The 23,021-nt window shown below is 42.2% G+C and overlaps 2 protein-coding genes across 3 annotated transcripts in view; both read right to left on the bottom strand.

The window, feature by feature from the left end:
* EXO1 (exonuclease 1) overlaps positions 1-23,021 on the bottom strand; it is a 381,281-nt gene that overhangs the window by 106,074 nt on the left and 252,186 nt on the right. The window lies entirely within an intron of this gene.
* Positions 1-23,021, bottom strand: part of WDR64 (WD repeat domain 64) — a 93,358-nt gene that overhangs the window by 64,064 nt on the left and 6,273 nt on the right. Inside the window, exons 2-5 of the mRNA XM_061626396.1 lie at positions 20,320-20,349; positions 6,190-6,407; positions 5,770-5,904; positions 4,083-4,162 (exon numbers count right to left, since the gene is read on the bottom strand). Coding sequence (XP_061482380.1) covers positions 4,083-4,162; positions 5,770-5,904; positions 6,190-6,407; positions 20,320-20,349 — 463 coding nt within the window. The remainder of the gene's footprint in view (positions 1-4,082; positions 4,163-5,769; positions 5,905-6,189; positions 6,408-20,319; positions 20,350-23,021) is intronic.

Here is a 23,021-nt window from a genome sequence, read left to right as displayed (position 1 = left end):
ATATCTATGTGTTTTATCACTTTTGCTGTAGGTGTTGCTTATGTAACCACTATAGTCACATGTTTTGCAATGCTAGTGTGATACTAAGTCCTCTTCTCATCTTATGCATCATGCTGATCTGGTCATCCTTCCCCAATGAAGATGATTCCTTTGGCCATAATAGGAGGTCTACCCCTCTCTTTTAGGAGAAGCAACTCTCTCCCTTCAGTATTCTAATAACCCTGTAGTGACTGCAGAAGCCATGTTTTAAGGAGCCATGCTCTGTTCCTGGACCCTCATCAAAGTGTCACCTTGTTCTGACTAGGATTGATTGATCCTGTTGAAAAAATGGACACAACATTTAGAAAACATAACCAAAGAATGTATAACTTGCTCAATCTGTTTTGACACTTTGTCTAGAATTGCTAGTTGCAAGGTGTCTGATTTACCGAGAAATTTTCAATAAGACAATTTTAAAGTGATTTTGCTAGATAGATAGCCTAGTGATTTCGCTAGACTTGGACCGACTCTGCTTGAGCAGGTTTGTCTGTGCTGGTCTTTTATGAACAGTTGGGCGAAGGACTGTTTTTCACTTCCCAGCTATGCACTGGGGAGCTAATTCACATACTTGAAAAACAAATATAGCCATTTAGCAGCACCACACACTGCTTTTGGTCTTAATAAACCTATGCCCTGCATTTGAAAAAAGAAGAAATCCAGAGGGTCTGGTATACTGCTAGTTCTCCCCAACTAGCATAGGTTCTTCCTCTGCATCTTTTCCATTGCTGTCCCTAGTGTAAGGAACCTGCCATCACGTTCAGAAGAGCAACCAGCTACATGTTTGTATCAGCCCAGCAGTGGTTGGCAAGGTGGTGCAGGTGGGTCAGTGTTGTTCACCTGCCTTCCCAACACTGACAGTTGCTGCCACTTCCTGAGAGGGGCAAGGCATGGGCATCCGAGTGTGGTGTGGGCACGGCACAGAGCCAATCTGATGTTCCTGCCACCATTCCCATACCATGCTCAGCTCCCCAAGTCTCACCCCTCTCAGGAACCAGCGGTGAGGCTTGGTGTTGGGAAGGCAGGTGAGCTATTCCACCCTGCCCGCCTTTGCCGCCCCACCGACTGCTATGTATCAGCCTTTCCCAACCAGGTGCCCCTCCAGATGTTTTGGACTCCAACTCCCATCAGCCCCAGGCAGGATGGCCAATAGAGATGGTGGGGTTTGTAGTCCAAAACATGTGGAGGGCATCAGGTTGAGTAATACGTCTCTGTAACTTGGCATAAAACTGTACTCAGCTTACAACTAAACAGAACTTCCTTGGAGACTTCCCCCTGAAATCCAAGAATAAAGCTCTGTTATTTCATGTGCAACTTCCATCTCAAATGTCAGCCCAGCATGGGGACATGATGGATGCTTTTTCTTTCTTTTGACACATGGAAACAGTTGCCCCTCCAGCACAAGTGAAAAAGTGTCATGATCAGGTGTGGGTAGGTGTGAATGGAAAAATCAGAAGCTATTGTATAGTTCCCCCATTTGTCAAGAAGCAGCATGTGCAATAGAATTGGCTCAGAGAACTCAAGGCACCAGTCAGAATTTGAGCCGGTTAATGATGTATAAGACAACACAAAGGGCTTTGACGGCAGTCAGACCTTTGCAACATTCATTAAATTTATGATTTTTAAGAATTCTGTTGACAGGAATGATGTGCAAGAAAGAATACAATCTCTGTTCACTCTTCCCTCCCCAGTTGTCATAACACGTCTGAGCAATATGATGAAAAGACATATTTTCATCAGTAGACAGTGACCTATTGACTTATAAGGTACTGCTTTTAAAATGATATTTTCAAAAATACAGTATTTAACTGACAGGCAAGACTTGACAACACTTTATCAGAACTGCATGATTACAACAAAGGACATTCTAGAACCATGTTATTATTGTTGCATGATTACAACAAAGGACATTCTCATATCATAATAATAATAAATATCAACTGGTTCTAGTTCCATATATTAGTATTTAGGAACAGCCAACTCATTTCTCAAATAAGTTCTTGTTTTAGTTGCATGATCAATACATTCAGCAAATTCCTGTGTACTTCTATAAAAATATTGCTAGGGTGTTGATTTTTCTTTTACAGAAAATAAAAGGTTGAATATTTCAGCCTCAATCTCTGCTAATCAATAGGAAGATACCAGTGACTTATTGTCTTTGTTTAGCATTAGACATTTTTATTTTTCTTTGCTGTTGGAACTATAAAGAGTAGTGCTATAGCTGGATCCACATGCGTTCCATTTTAGAAAGATGCATTGTCAACTATTCCATGTTGTTCAACAGAGGCAACACAATATGTCTGAACGACTGGAGGTCCATTGTGATGTTGAAAACTGACAAAGCAAAAGTGTTCTACCTGCAATTTGGGACTATGATTTGAATTTATAGCAAACCTCTGATATCGTAAGCAGGCAACATGGCAGACAACGAGGAGGACCTTCTACAGTTTGAAATGGTACTGTATAGGAAGGCTCTACCTCTGCAATCTGCTTTTCCTTCACATTTGATTCATCCAGTAGTTCATAAACTTTTTCCCCACACACCACTTGAAAATTGCTGAAGATTCCAATGGACTATGGTTTTTCTTCCTGCTGCAGCAATTGTAATGTGCTGTGTTAGACACTATCTTGTTTTTAATTGTATTTTTACAGACATGCCATGGACTACCAGTGGTTTGTGGACCATAGTTTGGGAACCCTTGTATTAGGTCTTTAGTGTTAGTGCTCTGCATGAAGGCCTGTGCAGCAATGCTAAGATTAAAATGCTAACATTAAGACTAAGAAACAGGTTTGAAATTTTGGGATGGTCCTTGATCTGGTACTGTAAACTGGATGCTCAAGTGGAGCAATGACTTGGACTATCTTTTACCAGGTTTGGTGGGCACCCAGCTGCACCCTTTCTGGTTACAACAATGTAGAATTTAGTATTCAGTTAAAAATAGACCTGGCCACAGTCATTCATGCCATAGTCATTTCTAGGGTGGAACACTCTATGTGTGGATGCCCTTAAAAAGCATCCAGAAACTTCTAGTTGATATAGAATTGATACAGAATGTCACAGCTGTGGGGCAGGTGACTTTGGTTTTGGGAAAAATGGCCTCACGGAACAAAATGGGAATGGTGCCAGGCACAAAGGTACCCCATGGCTGGTCTACACAGACTGGGAGCGGCTCTCCAAGATTTCAGACAGTGGTTTCTCCCAGGCCACCCTAGGGATGCCAGGGACTGAACCTGGGGCCTTGTGCAAGCAAAACAGATGCTCTACTACTGAGCTATGGCCTTTCCTCTATAACTCCAGTTGTTCACTCTGTAAGGGTTACCTATCATTTTCTGGGCTCAGGTCATGGTGCTTGCTCTTACCTTTAAAGCCCTAAATAATTTGGGACCTAGGTACCTTAAGGATCTTATTCTCTTGTATTAATTTCTTGTATGCAATATTAAATAGTAACAGTATATTAATATCTAGAAATGAAAGTAAGAATTTATAATCTTAAGTGCTAAATATCATCTGTATCTATTTCTCCACCATCATTCCCACACAGCTCTGGGATTATGGCATTATCATTGAGAAGCTGAAGTGACAGACAGTAGGTTGCTTAAGGCTACTTACTGTGTTCACAGTCAGTCTAGGTGTTTCAACACACTTCTCTGAGGTTCAAGTGAAAGGGCCAAGCTACTCATGACACAGGAGATTGGCCTCCTGGGTTTCTTTTTCTTTTCTTTTTTGGGGGCGTCAATTTGTTCAGAACAGTGGCAGGATTGCATTTAAACGTTTGCACCCTTCACTGTTTTCTCAATAAAGAAAAATCTCTCAATAAAAACAGCCAAATTGCTGTTTGTACCACCAGGTGATGCTTTGTTGTAGTTTTAAAGCTGTAACATCTATTTTAGTCCTAACACTGGACAACACTTGGTCTCACATATATTACACCAATTTATATTTTACAGACAGGAACTGTTACCTACAGTAAAGGAATTATTATATAACCAACACATTTTGAAAATGATCACCAAGACATTTACTAGATTGAATGCATTTTACTTACCCCCAGTAACAACAATATTGGCTTTTCCACAGTATGTGAAAGCATTAACTCCTCTTGGTACTGAGAAATCCCTGACAGGTCTGAAAATACAAGAAAATATTTGCTCAAATAGGACTAAACACTGTAATGCAGGAGTGGTGAAATCATAGTGCAGTCATCTGCCCCTCTTCCAAAACTGGAAGGCTGGGGTGATGCCTAAAATTGCAATCCAATACATATCTACTCAGAAGTAAGCTCCACTGGGTTCAATGGGACTTACTCTCAGGTAACTGTATATTGGATTGCAGCCTAAGTTAACAGAGTATGTCCACGTAAGACACTATTTTTCTAATGTCTGGCTCCCTTTTATTGACATTGTGAGGAACAGATATATCTTGGTTATTGAAAGTTTTTCCTTGTTATAAGTTGGAAGGACCATAGCTCAGTGGTAGAGCATATGCACTGTATGCAGAAGGTCTCTGGTTCAATCCACAGCATCTCCAGGTAGGGCTGGGAGAGAACTCTGTCTGAAACCCTGGGGAGCCAATGCCAATCAGTTCAGACAATACTGAAGTAGATTGACCAATGGTCTGACTTGTAAAGCAGCTGCCTATAGTTCTACGAAGTGGGGGCAAAACCTTTCTTTTCTTTTCTTTTTGTATTAGATTCCATATTGTTGTTGTTGTTGTTTTACTTTACAATATTATGTTCTTCATCGTGTATTTGAATATTTGGGAAGAATTTTAGTTTACACTGATGTTTGCTTTTTTGTATGAATGTCATATTTGTTTATAACAAGTACTAGTGCTTGTTTTGGTATGCCTTGATAAAAGTCCTGTGGGTACCAGCAAAAAATGGCTGCCAATGGCAGCCAAAAAAAGAGTTGCTGGTACTCTGTACAGGTGAGTTCTATCACAACAAAACAAAACAAAACAGCCCAAGTACTGTATCTTCTTTAGTATAATAAAAAAGACAAAAATCTTTAGATGAATGTTGAGATGGACACATGAACTTTCATGTCAGCCTTGTGATGTACATTCCCAATTACTGAAAAAGTTACAAGAAAGAGGCATTGCTGGCTATAGCATGCCCTAATTTGTAAGATGGTCACTTCCTATGAATTGTGACTTTGTTAAGCTTTAGATAAGGGGTTCCCAAACTGTGGTCTGTGGACTACCAATGGCCCATGAACTTCATTCAAGTGGTCCACGGCATGTCTGTGGATTCGTGGTTGAAGATGGGAGACAACACATCCATCATATTTAATATTCATATTAAATATGAATATATTTTATTGTATTTTTATTTTTATTGTATTTTTATTGCTTTTATTATATAATGTATTTTATTGTATTTCTCATATGTATTTTTACCGTTACAATCTGAATATAATAAAAATATTTAAAAGAAGCAATAAAAATAATACAGCATCTAGCACAATGCATTACAATTGCTACAACAGGCAGAAATGTCTTTAAAAATCTTTAAGCGGTCTGCCAAGATCTTCAGCAATTTTCAAGCAGTCCATGGGGAAAAAAGTTTGGAAATCACTATTTTAGAGAACTAATGTTGAGTAGGATTTCCAATGAACTGCCACTTAAGAGAAAAAAACCTCAGTTCCTATCAATCACAATTCCTTTAGCCTTTCCAGATCGATTGGACCCGTGTGATTATCTGTATGAAAACCGTATTTTCAGTGGGGACTTACATGTTATCTTCTAGTCTTTTCAGGTCATCCAATACCAAAGAATGAACACTGTCCAAAGAACAGGATCCAAAACAATTCAAAGCTGGAAAGTATTTTACTTTCACAACCCAGTCATCATGTAGCTTGCGTTTGATACTGGGGATGATAAAACAAAATACGAATTTGAATATATATGTATCAGAAATTGTGCTCAAATGTAATATAAATTATAATTTTCACAAGCAAATTTGAAATGGGAATTTTTCTTCACAATTTGCTTTAGCAGTATTCTGGTGATGCCAATGAAAACCCAGCCCGTTGCGTGACACAATATTTATATTATCTGTATTAAGCAGTAAGGAAACTTCCCATCACAGGATCTATTTAAAAACAATAACTTTTAGTCTCAATAATGAGAATTGTCAAAGTATCTGGACTTACTTTTTGAATCTCCTAGAATCGATAACCATAATTTGTGCTTTCTTTTTAGATTTAGATTGCTTTAGTCCAAAGTCATCACTGGTCATGGTAAACAAATTTACATATCCCCCATCATCCCCCATTAAGATGTCATCCTTCACTAGCAGTTCTGCTGGTCGATGAATTGTGCAAACACAAAGGAGACAATGTTCCATGGGTTTGATAATAAAACAATTATCCTATGAAATAAAGGAAATAGTCGATTAGATGTTTGAGCATTTATTCCATTAACCCAATTGAAAAGAATACTTGGTTTAAAGACAAAAATGTTGTTCAGAAAATTCAGTTAAAACATAGTTTAGAGTCCCTAGTTTCAACCTGTGAGCTATAACTACACCACAGAGAAACTGCTTTGATATTTACTTGCTTTCCTAAAGAACTCTGAGAAGTATAGTTCTATAAGGGGGGCACTAGGGACCTGTAATGAGAATTCTCAGCAACAATTTCAAGGATTCTTTGGGAGAAACTATGGTAACTAACTTGAGTGTGTGTGTGTGTGTGTGTGTGTGTGTGTCTCTGAGAGAGAGAGGAGAGAGAGAGAGAGAGAGAGAACGAGAGAGAGATCGAGAGAACGAGAGCGAGATTGCGAGATCGAGAGCGAGATTGAGAGATTGAGAGATAGAGAGAGAGATAGAGAGATAGAGAGATTGAGAGAGAGATAGAGAGATTGAGAGAGAGATAGAGAGATTGAGAGAGAGAGAGAGAGAGAGAGAGAGAGAGAGAGAGAGAGAGAGAGAGAGAGAGAGAGAAGTTTTATAACACAACAACAGGTGGAACCTGTAAACACAGGAACCAGGAACAAACATATTATTTCTTTATTGAATTTATATCCTGCCCTTCCTCCCAGTAGGAGCTCCAGTGGAGTACAAAAAAATCACCAGCCCCAGGGTAGAGCCCTACAACATTAAAACTTGAAATTTCCCTCCACTTTCACGAAGAACCATTGATAATAGAACAGTAGAGTTATTTTACAAGGCCATCAAGTCCAACCCTCTGCTCAATGCAGGAATCCAACTTAAAGCATTGATGAACACTCTGTTGAGTATTATTTCCCAACCAGCACTGAATTCACTTGACTGCATTATAAGCCACATTCACACCATACATTTGTTCCGCTATTATTCCACTTTAAACAGTTATGGCTTCCCCCAAATAATCCTGGGAAGGGTAGTTTGTGAAGGGTGCTGAGAGTTCTTAGGAGGCTCCTGTTCTGCTCACACAGCTACAATTGCCGGAGTGGTTTAACAGTCAGTCCCTTTTCCCAGAGAACTCTGTGGGGGAACAGAGGCCTCCTAACAACTCTCAGAGTGAAACTCTAGCAGATACTCAGGGCCGGACCCAGGTTTCTGGGGGCCCATAAGTAAAGTCTATCAGTGGGCTCCTTGCCGTCTTGCTTTCCTCCTCAAACCATACTCCTGCCCCCTCTTGGCCTCACCTCTTTAAAGTAAAACAAAACCTGAACAAAAAGACTGGGGTGACAGAGGAATCGGACAGGAGAGAGAGAGAGAAGGAATGCCAAACCTCCACCCGCAGGCATTGAGGGCATTCCTGCCATGGCACCAGACCCCCCTCGACAGAGAGATTGAGAGATCGAGAGATCGAGAGAGAGATTGAGAGATCGAGAGATGGAGAGAGAGATTGAGAGATCGAGAGATCGAGAGAGAGATTGAGAGATCGACAGAGAGATTGAGAGATCGAGAGAGAGATTGAGAGATCGACAGAGAGATTGAGAGATTGAGAGATCGACAGAGAGATTGAGAGATCGAGAGATCGAGCGAGAGATCGAGAGAGAGATCGAGAGATCGACAGAGATTGAGAGATTGAGAGATCGACAGAGAGATTGAGAGATCGAGAGATCGAGAGAGAGATCGAGAGATCGAGAGAGAGATCGAGAGATCGAGAGAGAGATCGAGAGATCGAGAGAGAGATCGAGAGATCGAGAGAGAGATCGAGAGATCGAGACATCGAGAGAGAGATCGAGACATCGAGAGAGAGATCGAGACATCGAGAGAGAGATCGAGAGAGAGATCGAGAGAGAGATCGAGAGAGAGATCGAGAGAGAGATCGAGAGAGAGATCGAGAGAGAGATCGAGAGAGAGATCGAGAGAGAGATCGAGAGAGAGATCGAGAGAGATCGAGAGAGAGAGAGAGAGATTGAGAGAGAGAGAGAGATTGAGAGAGAGAGAGAGATTGAGAGAGAGAGAGAGATTGAGAGAGAGAGAGAGATTGAGAGAGAGATCGAGAGAGAGATCGAGAGATCGAGAGATCACTTAAGCACCATAGCTCAGAGGTAGAGAACAGGCTTTGGTTGTAAACAATCTCAGGTTTAATGCCTTCCATCTCCAGGTAAGACCTGAAAAAAGACTCTTATCTGAAAAACTGGAGAGCCATTGCCAGTTTGCATAGACCAGCTTTCCTCAACCTGGTGCCCTCCAAATATTGCTGGACTCCAGGTCCCATCAATTCCATCCAGCATGGCCTACCAGTCACTGCAGATATTCAGGTAGTTTCTGCAGCCTAGGCATATAGTCTTATTTTTCTATGTAACTTATATACAGTAGGGCCCCGCTTCCCGGTGCTCCGTTTCCCGGCTTTCCGCTAATGCAGCGGCTTTCGTTTTCAATTTTAAAGCCGCTTTTGCCACTTTTGCGGCATTTTCGCGTCATTTTTGCGTGACACGCCCCATTAAAGTCAATGGGGTTCCGCTTTACGGCGTTTTCTGCTTTACGGCGGGGGTCCGGAACGGAACCCGCCGTATAAGTGGGGCCCTACTGTAAGTGCCAAACTAGACATAATGCAGGAGATCTGTGATGAGTCTTTTGATGTCTTTTTCTTTGGTTAAAAGCAGCCGAGGTGGTGCTGGTGAGAGAAGTGGATCAGTGTCCATGTTGTTTCCCCAGCTAAAATCACTGCCCCCCTCAAAGATGCTATTAGTCACACAAAGAGGGGAAAGTAGCATATTGGTACCTGTCTTTTTTCCTGTCTGTGCCTAAGAGCGGCTCTGGATGGGCTACTAGAAGTCAATGAAATGGTAAATGAGGGGAAAGTTATCCCCACCCCTAGAACTGTAGCCCCAATCCAGACCATGTTGCACGTGGCTACTTTTTAAAAAATCACCAACATTACCACAAAAAAAAAGCCACTAGAAGATCCAATCATGAATCTCCCATGTCTTACCTATATTTGTCCTAGCTGAACAGAGAAAGTACAACTGTGTTCCCAGGTTTTTATGTCTTTATGATCTAAGAGGATATCTGCTGCATATGGAAAATGAGTCCAATCTCATCAATTATATAGCTGCTTACTAGCTATAATCCTTTAGCATTAAAAAAGCTAATAACAAGAATGAAGAATAATGGAGTTAAACTGTAGTATAACACTAAAAAATACTCTTTGGATTTTTGTTTTGTCCCCCACCCCTCCACCCCAAACACACAACACACACACACTTGCAAGACTCAGTTTCTTACTAGGGCACTCCCCTGTGTTTTATAATCCCATATGATGATGGTTCTTTCCGTCACTGCAACAACACGCTTGAGCTGACTCAGGTAATCACATCCAGTGATCCAGGAACTGTCCTAATGAAAAAGAAATGCTGGCAGAATCAACCTCTGACCTTTATCTATAATTGATGTCTGAAAGTCTTCTTAGGAATAATTCAAGCAATATTTACAAAGTATCAACAACTGCTGTGAAAGCTGAGTTTGCTAGAGATTACTTTTTTGGCATCAGAGTCATGTTTCAAGAATTATAAATATTATACCATTGGAATATAGATATAGAAGTGTTTTAATAATTTAGAACAGAACTTTTATATTACATATGCATTCCTGACTTCCACTAAGGAGTTCAGAGCCATTGTTTAGCCTCTCACCAAGGCTTGTGAGGTGGATTTAGGCACAAAACCACCTTGGGCCAACCCCAAACATCTATCAATTTTAAGGAGTGCGTGGATGGGGTACTAAATTGTCTATACATCCATGGCTTACCTCCCCTAAGGCTGTCCTTGCAGCCATCTCTCTCCTCAGCTGACCTCCATGATTGAAAATGAGCTCAACTGGAATAGTTTAGCGGAGAACTTATGTGAAGATAAAGCATGAGGTGTGTTCATCTCCTTCACCAATACTCCCTTTATTGCTCTAGGAATCAGTTTCTCAGCCCTATTTAAAGAAGCTGAGCTGCCACTATTGCATCTAGTTTGGACCTTAAGCAAGAAAGCATTCAGAGACCTTCATAGATGAAGGCAGAATTAGGCAGTACATGGATGACATAGGGTGCTGCTGAAAAGAAAGAAAGAGTGCTGTTCAATTTTGCAGGGACTTCCTGTTCTCTGTGTCTAAGTGCTGCAGTTCCTTGATGACAAGCCAAGTAGACGAGTAAATGACGTGACAGTAACTACAAAGATCTGAACAAAAACAAACAGCACTCACACACTGTCTGCTAAGAGGAAAGGTGAACTAATGAAGGCAGTCCAGCACCCTCTAGGGAATGGCCCTGAGATCATCTTTGACATGCACAGAGAAGACCGTTTTACAGTAAGATCAAAGGTCTCCTCTTGTGCATGGAAAGATGATCTCAGGTGGGACATACCAAAGCTGACCCATGTAGGGTGGGATATAGGCTGGGCTGTAGAACATTAGTTATCTGAGAGGACGTGTTCTAGCACCCTCCTCCCAAAGGCAGCCTCAGCTGAGGCGTAAGAATTTATTTTGTAATGCTTGATAAATATATTAAGACTAGTCCACGTAGCCGCCCTGCAGATCTCCTGAAGAGAAGCATTGCCGGAAAACGCAGCTGAAGTGGCAGCTGCCCTGGTCAAATGTGCCACTATCTTGGCTGGGCGAGTCAACCACAGGGAGGCACATGCCAAGGTGATACAAGCTTTAATCCACCTAGCTAGCGTGGAGGTGCACACGTTCTTCCCTAACGAAACTAGGCGAAAGGACACAAATAGGTTATCTGTTTGGCGGAAATGTTTTATCTTTGAAATATATACTTTTAGTGCCCTTCGTGTGTCCACTGAATGCCAGGCCTTCTCTATGGGATGGACTGGGGAAGGACAGAAAGAAGGGAGCACAAGCTCCTGCTGACAGTGAAAGATAGACAACACTTTAGGATGAAAGGAAGGGACAGTGTGGAGAACTACCCTATCTTTGTGAAAAGTACAATAACGTTTATCAACAGACAGAGCACTCAGTTCGGACACTCTTCAGGTTGAAGTAATAGCCACAAGAAACAAAAGTTTAAAGGACAGTAGGTGGAGAGAGACTTTGCTGAGAGGCTCAAAGGGGTGTTTTCTTTGGAGAGCCATTAACACTTGTGCAGGTCCCAGGTCAGATAGTGGTGCTCTGTGGGTGGAGTGGACAGAGTTGCTTCTCATAGGAAATGCCTGATGAAGGGATGGGAACCCAGAGGATTCTCTGGGGATCTGGACAGAACTGCTAACAGAGCTGAGGCCTGACACTTTAAAGTGTTCAGTCTGAGACCCAAGGATATATCGTTTTGCAGGAATGCCAGGATCTCATTGATATCTGCTTTCTGAGGAAGTAACTTCTTCTGTGCCCAGATCGAGAAGGCCTTCCACGTACCCTCGTATATCCAAATGGTGGATGGCAGTCTAGTGGGATGCCCTTCTTTAGCAAGCGTTGCCTCTCAATTTCCATACATGAAGAGCCAGTCATCCCGGATCTGGGTGGTGTAGTTGTCCTTGTGCCAGTAAGTCCTTCCTGAGAGGATCTCCCAGGGATGGGCTACCATTAAGTCGAGGAGTTCTGGGAACCAGGGTCTCCTTGGCCAAAATGGGGCCACCAGTAGCACTGTTGCCCTCTTGGTTCCGATCTTCTGGATCACCTTGGGAATGACTGGAATTGGAAGGAAGGCATACAACTGTCCTGGAGGCCACAGGGACATGAGCATTTATCACTTCTGCTGCCAGATTGGTATATTTGGCAAAAAATATTTTCACCTGAGGTGCATTGTGAATAGATCCATTTTGATTGACCTGAAGCGATCCAAGATTTCCCAAAAGGCTGTCAAGTGGAGCTTCCATTCTCCTTGACGGACTGGCCCCTGACTCAACCAGTCTGATTGCCCGCTGTCCTCCCCTCTCAGGTACTCTGCCAGGAGCAAATCCAAATGTGTCTCCGCCCACTGGAACAGACTTCTTGCTGGAGCTGCGGGGAGCATGTGCCTCCTTGATGATTCAAATGGGCTTTGGGTGTGACTTTGTTCTGAAGAGCGCCTCCCCCAACTATCTTAATCCCGCAAAGTGCCTTAATGCCAGCCAAATTGCACAAAGCTCCAGGAGGTTGATGGGGAATGAGGACTCCTGAGTTGACCCAGTGCCCTGAATCATCTGACCACTGCATATGGCCCCCCAGCCTCTACAGCTGGCATCTGAGGTGACAAGAGTCCATGGCAGGTCTCGGAACGGGACACCCCTTTGTAGATTGGGCTCATCTATCCACCACAGGAGGGATTGGCAGACCTGTGCCGATAATCCCAGTCATCGGTATTGCCTGACAGCTATATTGCTCTGAAATGGGAGCCCACTGAAGGAGTCAAGAGTGGTGACGCATCCAGGGAGTTGTTTGGAAGGTTGAGACCATCAATCCCAGCACTGCTGCCAATTGCACAAAATCCACTGATGGGGAAGTGAGGATGGATAAAACTGTTGAGCGTAACTTGCTTATTCTGTCCTGTGCCAAAGCTATAGTTCCTTGCTCAGAGTCTATTGTGGGCCCCAGATGGATGATGCGGCAAGAGGGAAATAATTGACTCTTGGAGTGGTTGATTAGGAAGCCGTGGTCTTTCAGACAGGCTAGAGTGTTATGTAAGTCTTCCCAAGACTTGTGTAGTGATGGGGAGTGGAACAAGAAGTCATCCAGACAGGGGTATACATGAACCTCCTGCATCCTGAGATGTGCCACCAGGGTAACCACGATCTTTGTGAATACTCTGGGAGCAGACGACAGCCTAAAGGGCATGGCTATGTATAGGAAGTGGTCTTCCCCTACTGCGAATCTGAGATGCCACCTGTGTGGCTGGAATATAGGAACATGTAGGTACACTTCTTTTAAGTTGACAGATGTCAGGAAATCCCCGTCTCATGGCTTCCTTGACCGTCATTAAGGTGTCCATTCGAAACTTGTGGTACATGACATACTCATTCAGGCTCTTCAGGTCGAGTACTGCTCTGAACGAACTATCTTTCTTCACAACTGTAAAGAAGACAGAATAGTTTCCCAAAAATCTCTACTGTGGAAGAACTGGTTCTATAGCCGCAATTTGTAGTAGACCGGAGATTGCCTCCTGGATCCTTGCCCTTTTGACTGGAGATGTCGACATAGGGGTGGTCCAAATCTTGGTGGTGCTGATATGAACTCCAGATGAAGTCCGTGCCATAGGGTTTGCAGAACCCATCAGTCCAATGATATCTCCCTCCACTGATGAGCAAACCATTGAAGGTGACCTCCCACAGGGTGGTGCTGGCATCAGAACTGATGTTTACCCCCTTGTGATTGGGCCCCAAATCCAGCCTTGTTGAAGAAGTATTGCTGGCCCTTGGCCTGGATGCATTTGTCTGTTCCAGAAGGGCTGGCAGGACGGCCCTCCTTTGCTCTTCCAGATTGTCTGGAGCCACGAAAGGACTGGGCCATTTGGTAAGGGTGGAAGGATCTTCTATTCTCTTTTCCTGGTAGACAGCACTGACTTCTTTTCTTTGACTCCAGGACCCCTGCCAGGGCGGTGTCTCCAAACAACTTGCCTTCCACGTAGGGTACCGAGGCCAAATTAGACCAGGCCGTAGGGTCTGCCTCCCAGTGGTGCAACCAAAGGGTCCTTCTAGTAGCCTGACCACTGTTGTCCACACACTGGTAACCTCCAGGCTGGATTACTGTAGTGCACTCTATGTGGGGCTGCCCTTGAGGTTGGTCTGGAAGCTGCAGCTGGTGCAAAATGCAGTGGCGAGACTGCTCACTGGGGCAGGGTATCGCCAACATGTCACCCCACTGCTGAAAGAATTGCACTGGCTGCCCATTTGCTACCAGGCCAAGCTCGAGGTTCTAGTTTTAGTGTACAAAGCCCTATACAGCTCAGGACCAGGATACATGAAAGACCGTAATACCTCTTATATACCCAGTCGATCACTGCGCTCTGCAGGTGAGGGCCTCCTGCAGATACCATCTTATCAGGAGGTTCGTTCTGCACAATATAGGAAACGGACCTTTAGTGTGGCGGCTCCTACCCTGTGGAATTCCCTCCCCTTAAATATCAGGCAGGCGCCATCTCTACTATCTTTTTGGCACCTTTTGAAAACTTTCCTCTTTCAACAAGCTTTTTAAGTTGAGACCTATCCCAGTCTGCATCTGTGCTAGAATTGCTTTTAATATGTTTTTCTTTAATAATATGTTTGTAACCCTTTTTTTAAAAAAATGATGTCTTTAAAGCTTTTTTAAAAATGTTTTTAACATTTTGTTTTATTTATTTTAAGGTCTTTTTATGATGTTTTAAAGTGTTTTTAGCGTTTCTGTTTGCTGCCCTGGGCTCCTGCTGGGAGGAAGGGTGGGATATAAATCAAATAAAAGTAAAGTAAAGTAGTAAAAAAACTGGCCGCCAGAGTCCTAGCTGAAAACTGCATAGCATCCGTGGATGCATCTGCCATGAAGGTTACCACCTAGGCGACTTTCAGTAAAGATTTTTGGACTCTCGCTGGGTCCTGTTGCGGGCCATCCAGCAAGTCTTCCAACCAGAGGAGGGACTCCCTTGTGAACATCGAGGAAGCCGATGCTGCCCAGATTGATAAGGCACTGGTCTCATGAGTTCTTCTGAGGCCCTGATCCATCTTGCATCCTGTAGTGTCTTTAAGATGGGCATCCAAGTCCTTTGGGTTTAAGGATGGATTTAGTAAATTCACTATAGAGGCGTCTACTAGAGGGACTTTTCGCTGATCCATGATCGGTTGTTTGAGCATATACTATTTGTTAACTGCAGGGACCAACTTCTTAAATTGCAAAGGGATGTCAAACTCGGATTTGATCACCTTTAGCAGTAAGGACGGAAGTTTAAGTAGCCTTGACTTGGGTTTTGGGTCTGGACATACTGCTGACACTTAGAGTCTGCAGGAGCTGCAGAGTCTTCCAGGGAATTTAAACTCAGTGCTTCCATTGCCCTGCACAAGAGTGGGAGGAAGTGAGCCTCCTGAAAAATCCGGTTGGCAGAGACTTCCTAGGATTCTGAGTCTCCGCTCCACTCCTCTTCGTCCAGGACAATTAACTGATTGTCTGGGTCTATAGTCTGATCCTCTGGTGAATGAGGGTGTCTACCCTGAGCAATAGTGTGGGGATCCGGTGATGTGCGGTCAGGGAATAGCTGTGAGGTTGAAGATGTGCGAGATGGAGCAGCAGACTGCACCCATTGTGTCCTTATTGGAACTTAGGTCGATGTTCCAGCTACAGCAGTGTCCTCTTGGGACTGAGGAACAGGAAGACAGGTCCCTGGCTAGGTCCACCAACACTGATTCTCTTAGTTATTCTTTCAATTGTTGGGGCATCTGCTCTGAAAACTGGAGTTGCAGTGGTTGAGCGTAGCAACACTGAGTTTGGTTTTGGGGACCCCCCCTCACCTGGCAAGATGGTTGAAGTGAGGAGGCGTCCTGAAATCCAGAGGCGGCCTCATGGGAAGAACTAGTAGAAAAAATGTAGTTTAAGGACATGAGGGGCTGTCTACCTTCCTCCTCAGACAGGGACTCCTGGTCTCTTAGAGACCTACAAACTGAGCTGTGAGCGTCTTCCAGTGCAGCCTCACCCTCGAAAGAGCCACATTCCTGCCTATTCTTCCCTGAAGTGAGGTCCTGTGAAGCCACCTTGTGCCTCAACTGCCTCCTGCCTGCTGGCGGAGGGGCGGGCCATTGCTGTCTCTGTGGATAAGTTAAACCTTATGGTTGTCTCTGCCAGGTGACCCCTGGGGGGAGGTAATGGTGGCAAAGCCTCTGACGCTGGGTCGGGACTTGGTGGTGGTGGGAGCGGCCTAGATTTATTGGTGGGAATGGCCAATTTACCAGTTGCCTTCCCCATTGGGAGCAACCGGTAATGCGGGGCTCATGGGGGTGAGCGGTAGGAAAAATGGTGGCTGGCAGGCCAGAGGGCTCTGGTGTGCTAGCCTGGTTCAGCGGTGGTGGACGATGGTTGGGCGGGTGAGTAGCTGTTGGAGGAGACCATGGAAGCTGATGGCGCTACCTGTGAAACTGCTGGGGCTTGATCGAAGTGGTCATGTCAAGGAAGGTCAGAATGAGATGCCACTAAGCCTGAAGTCATCAGGGCTACGTGGAAGCCACTGAACTGAGGCCACTAATTCAGGGGCCACCAGGGTTAAACTGAGACCACCATGTGTAGCGAGGCCAAGGCGCCGCCACCGCTGAATCAGGAGTCGGCACGGTGCTAAAGCCACTAACACTGAGTTATCTGGGGTTAGCCTGATGCCACCGTGCCTGGGACGGCAGAACAGTATGGTCACTAACTCTAGCACGCAGGGGATTTGTTTTCTTTAACAACATAAATAGGGAGAAAAGACAGAAGAACCCCGTACCCAGAAAGAGAAAAACACGAAATGCTAAGAAAGTACACCAACTGAAAAAATACATGCCTGAACCAAAGCTGAGCAGAGAGAGCAGAATCACCATCTTTGGTGAAGGCAGAAAGAGAACTGGAGCAGTTAGACACAGAGAGCAGGAAGTCCTTGCAAAATTGAACAGTGCTCTTTCTGCCTTCAGCCACTAGGTGGAGCTAGCTACCCACCTGAGATCATCGTTTCATGCACAGGAGAATGGCAGATCTATGACTTGATTATCTCCTTTCCCCCTATCAGCCTAGAGAGAGGTCAGCAATGTGTGCCTGCCAGTACCTCTTATAGCACCTGCATAAGATCTTAGTATATTTCCCCCAAAAAATCCACAATACATGACTTCTTGCTCTTCCTGCTCAGTTCCTGTTTACACTGTCTCAACCTCTCTTACACTGAATATTCCTCCTCAGACATGCCCACATTTCACTGTATGCCAGGACTGGACACCAATCCTCACTTCTGTTCTGAACACAGGAGGGGTGCAAAGGGGTTCTCTCTCAATAAGAGTGGTGGTAGCTCAGGTAGGTTTATTTTTTCTTGATTATTATTATTTATTGCATTTATATACCACCTCATAGCCGAAGCTCTCTGGGCGGTTTACCACAATTGATAGAGGACTAATGGGGGGCATGCCCACACCTTTTGCAACCCTTTGCCTTTCTGTGCTCTTTTAGATGTGGCAGCCATTATCATACCCCAAGGCAGCCATTTTGTGACTGGCATCTGTTGTACTTTCTCAAAATTCCAGATGTCCCCACTGGGTCAGAGGGGTTTGCAACCCCTGGTCTAGGGATATACGTTACATAGTCACAGGTGAGTTTCCCTGGTCCACTTCATTGGCTATCCCTTATAAACTGGAATAGAACTCTCAGAAACAGACAATATTTTTTTGTAACGCTTGTTGAGAAAGATTAAAAATGCCAAGTCAATTCAGAATCAACAGGATGAAAGCTTCTATTGCTAGATGAACTTAGTTTTACTTAATACATTTAATTAAAAAAACATTCTTATAACATATATCACTCCTTTCATCCAAGGAGCTCAAAGTGGCAGACAAATATGGTTCTCCCCCTCCCCGTTTTATCTCCGCAATAATCCTGTGAGATAGATTAGGCTGAGACACAGTGACTGGTCCAGGCTCTCCCAGATCCTAATCCAACACTCTAACCACTACACCACACATAATATAACATGGTCATAAACGTTATGTATTATTAATTTAGAAAGGGTTTAATTGCCTAGTTATTGTTGCCACTTTAGATGTTCCACTGAAGTAAATACCTATTATTTTCACTGAAAGGTGTTTTATTATTATTATTATCATCATCATCATCATCATAAGCAATATGCCATTTTCATGCTGGTGATACAGTCCATTCTACCATCTAAAGGATTAATTTGGACAAATCTCCAAATCAAGCATAACTTGGAAAAATTCAAAACACATTGCTTTTGAAAATTTGAGATCTGAATCTAAAATACTGAAACATTCTGAAAAAGACAATATGTGTTTTCAACAAACTTGGAATCAAATTGAAATTGAAATGTTTCAAATATATTACATTTCATAGTTGCTTATATCAGCAGGAGTGCTTAGATTATGATGGAAATCATTCAACATTTTTGTGCTTCAATAAAGCTGTAAATTAATTTCACATCTGTGTGTTTGATGCTACAGAAAGATAAACTGCTGTGTTCTGCTATATAGAGCTATTTGAAAAAGTAATGTATTCTAAATCAAATTTAAGAGGCTATAGCTGGCAAAATTATTGGAGAACCTCAAGTTCTGTTTACAGCCTATGATGTTTCTAAACAAGATTTAACCATGTTAAAAGGGAATATTTGCAAAGACATTATATCATGTATATCACTTACATGGGTATGATAAGGAAGACACAGGCCTGCTATGGGAAAAATGTTTACAATAAGAAGAAAGTTCAAGTAATATGATCACCTGGGGAATGCAGTCAGAAGAGAAAATTATGCTCCCTCACCATAATCAAGAGAAGGGAAGGGAAGTTATCCTAATGAATTAATTTATCATCCACTGTTGTGCCAGCAGCAGCTGTTGAGTATTAAATACAATAATCTCTAACTGGCAAACTCAACTCTCTCAAAATAGAACCTGGCAGCAGTTAGTCTCCAGGTAAATGATGCAAAGAATCTACATCTCTAACTGTTCCTACATAAATAGAGTGTAATGTTCTACAGCACCTCAGCAAGAACCTCATTCTAATCGCATGTCGGTTAACTGCTATGATTATCAGCACAGTACTGACAATTTGTGATAGCTTAGATGTATTTTCTGAGCCAGAATGGAGTAAGGTGTTCCAAAATGGAATGTGCAGTGTAATTTTTACTGTGGGAATGGAAGAAGTCTCTACCATGAATGAATAAATGACATGAAGGTGAGCTTCATTAGTGGCAGTGGGAATAGTCACACACAGCGTGGCAGGAATCAAGAAATATAGTTATGTATAAATTTTAGATATGCTTGGTTGCTCAGCATTTTGGTAACAAAATAGAAATACAGCAGCTCAAACTATTCAAAACAAGATAACTTTGTTGTATGTGCCTAAATGCATCTATAAAAACACATTTTACCCTATTTTTATTGAAAAAAATAAAAGACGCAGAGAGGAAGGTTTGGAAGCATTACAAGAAAAAAAACCCAAAATGGTGCAAAATTTCTTCAGAATTAAGATTACCTTTTGATATTTTCATCAAAAAGGTGTAATGATAATTTATACCATGACTTTTATTAAAGAACTATATGATGATCTTTCAACAAGTAATTTGGAGAACTATATTATACATGTTTACTCGGAAGTGTTCAAAAGACTTACTTCCAGATAAGTGCGTATACTAAGGTTGCAAACTGCTGGTAGCTGCAGGATTTTTTTTAGTGGGTTTGAGTTTGTTATGGCTTATGTGTGGCTTGATATGTAGTTAGCATTGGTGCTTTGTAAGAGCTTTTATTTAGAGCTGCCCTCTCCCCTTTGGCCCTCAGACAGTTGGCCAGATATGAATCTGCCCCTTGGGCTGACAGAGGTCCCCCATCCTTTGTGCAGAGCATTGCAACCACATTTTCCTCAGATGTAGAATGTGGTTATCAAGCCCTCTCAACTTTCAAGCCTTCCAGTCAGAAATGTGGTCTGATTTGTTCCAGTGCTATTTATTTTTTAAAAAAATTAAAAATAGATGAAGTAATCTTATTTCCACTCTTTGCAACTCAAAAAAGATGGGTATTTGATTTCACAAAGTACATCATCTTTTTAATGCATCCTTTGACCTAAGTATGCAAGATAATCATACCATATATAGTATTTTCATAAATGGGTAATAATGACTCTATTATTTCCCAATGCAAAATTATCTATCTAGGAGATTCAAAGGTAAACATGGACTTATTTCACTTCACTGACATCTATTTTTTAATTACATTTGTTAGAAAAAGAATAAACTTACAGGAATGCTTGTGCTTGTCAGGATCCTCATCTAGAAAAGCAAGGAAAAAAATGGAAGTGGCTGTCAATGATTTTTTAGATTTTTTGATCCTGTCCAGCTCAAGAAAATACAATGGAATGTTGTCCTCCATCCATCTGTTTTCCAGGCAAATCAATGTGAAATAACAATGTGACACCAGTGACTTGCTTCTGAGTGTGAGGTTTACAGTCCGACCTGGAATAAGTCATAGTGTGTTCAAAAGGGCCTACTCTCCAGTAAAGCAGTGCCATCTTAGATACCACAAGTTTTACTCATATATCTATAGGTCTGGATGGCTCACTCTATTTCTGGCTCATGTCACTTTCACACTGGATCATTTATAAGCCTGTTCTGTCCCATTTCTACATTAATCTGCATTTTAATCCACACAAGAATTGTATTTAAATATGCATATTTGAATACATTTTCTCACAAAATACACGATAAATGTATGCTATATAAAAACACACATTTCTAAATGCAATTATCCTAAAATATACATTTGTTAATTAGTTTGTTACTTTTAGAACCCAAAGCTGCATAAAAAAAACTTGGCAGTAGTGTGAAATCTGAAGAACAATTGCATTTCGATCCACTCATTAGTCTGGGAGGTGTGTGTTGTGGGCTGGCCCCATGTTTAATGTATATATTTCTCATCTAAGAGTATTTACAATGCATGATTTAAGCCTAACGTATAGGATACTGTATGTCCAGATATGCAGACCTCCGTATAGCTTTAAAAAGGTCAAAAGGGAAGACGCTTTTCTGCTCCCCCCCTCCTTTGTTTAGTTCTGGGCAGTCAGCCAATGTACTGATAATGGCACATAGCTTCCAGTTACAGTTGCCTGTGGACACACAGAAGCCAGAGGAAGAAGCTCCTTATATGGAGTGAACAACACCTGTTTCAAGTTAAGTTGTCAACTAGTTATTATGGAAAGGTTTAGTAGGGCCCATCTGGCATCCCTGGCAGGCAGTGAGACAAAGCATTTGCTGTCTCTGGCAGGAGGCACGTAGAGATGGCAACTGAGAAGAACACAGCTGTGGACCAAGGTCACAGCCTTGAGAAATTCTTATAAAAGAGAAGTTCCTGCATTCAGTATCAGTCTTACAGACTGATCCAACATACTGCCATGCTGCTAGCTGACGGTCTGAGGTTTGCCTACCACAAGGGTGAGATTATTCCATTTCTTTCCAGATAAGAGATAGTAATGTATTGAAATATGCTCAGGGATATGTAACTTATTTGAAAATGTAGCTTGTATAATGTATCAAGTAATAGAACCTTATACTTTTATAAGTTATGTTAACTGTATGCTACAATGTATGATGATATATATGCCAAATAGATAATCCTGAGCTAGAATATGTAAGAGAGCTAGTATGAATTGCAACCAGTCAGGACTTTGACCCTGACCGGTATGATTGTGATTCACCGGCTGTGGCCAGATTCTTATGTGTGACTTGTATATATCGTTATGTGGAATCAATAAAACATATAAAATTCATCTGCTGTTGAATTCCCGTTATTTTTCCTGAGATATCCCTAAACCTTAGTATGTTATTTGGTGGGACCTCGACCATAGTTCGCCTAGACAGACTTAACTGCTGGCAAAAACCATGGATGCTCAGGTGACCACAGTGCTTGTCATATAAGGACTAGAGGAGTATGCAAGAACTCTCAATCCTGTGTTTGTACAAGAAAGAGATGGTTCAAGGCCATTTCATGTGGATCAGATCAGTTTGGATATTAAATTCTTAAAGACCGGCTGTATTTATTTATTTTATAAACATATTTGTACATTGCTATTTCATTAAAAAACCCTCAAAATGGTTTACAAAAAATAAAAACTGTATAACAAAAACAATAAAAATACAGTAAAAACAAGGTCAACTATTGAATTCCTCAGCATCCCTACATTTGTATACATGAAGCTACAGAGGGGCAACCTAGGTACTGCAGGCACTTATAACAAAGTCCTGAGAGGCCTCCTAGTACCCTGTTATAAAAAGTTCTTAGAGGAAGCACTTTACATGGAGATGGGACAGGAAAGAGATGAGGCAATACGTTAAGTTGGGAACACGTGGCAAACCCAAGTTTAAAAACAAAAAGGAAGAGTCAGGGAAGGCCTTGGACCTCCTCATAAGTCAGGTGTGGGTAACCTTTGGCCCTCCAGATGTTGCTAAACTACAACTCCCACCATCCCTGGCCACTGGTCATGCTTGCTGGGGCTGATGGGAGTTGTAGTTCAGCAACATCTGGAGGGCCAAAGGTTACCCATACCTAACGTAATTTCCCACACTAGATAATTTTTACATACAGTTTGAAATGTTTTTAGGCAAAAGGATTTTGCCTAAAAATCCACAAGATATTTGACAGAATGGATTTGCCAGTCTGCTCATGTGCAAGGGGACAAACTGGATTAATACCATTTCATCCATCCAAATGAAATAGTGCATTAAAATAATATACTCCATTAAGATAAAAACAAACATGTTCTGTTTGTAAGAGTGAAGCCCATTATTTGCATCACTCCTGACTCCAGAGAAAACAACTTCTAAGGCTTCATTGCAACTTCACTGCAAGAAAAGATACAATGCTAACTTTTCCTCATTGTGAAAACTGACTTTTTTAAAAAAAAGAAAATGTACTACAGATATGTCTGTACCTTAGATTCAGAGCGGAA

The sequence above is a fragment of the Rhineura floridana genome, chromosome 4 (assembly GCF_030035675.1).
Source record: "Rhineura floridana isolate rRhiFlo1 chromosome 4, rRhiFlo1.hap2, whole genome shotgun sequence".
Lineage (NCBI taxonomy): Eukaryota > Metazoa > Chordata > Lepidosauria > Squamata > Rhineuridae > Rhineura > Rhineura floridana.
This window is presented reverse-complemented; position numbering and strand designations above follow the sequence as displayed.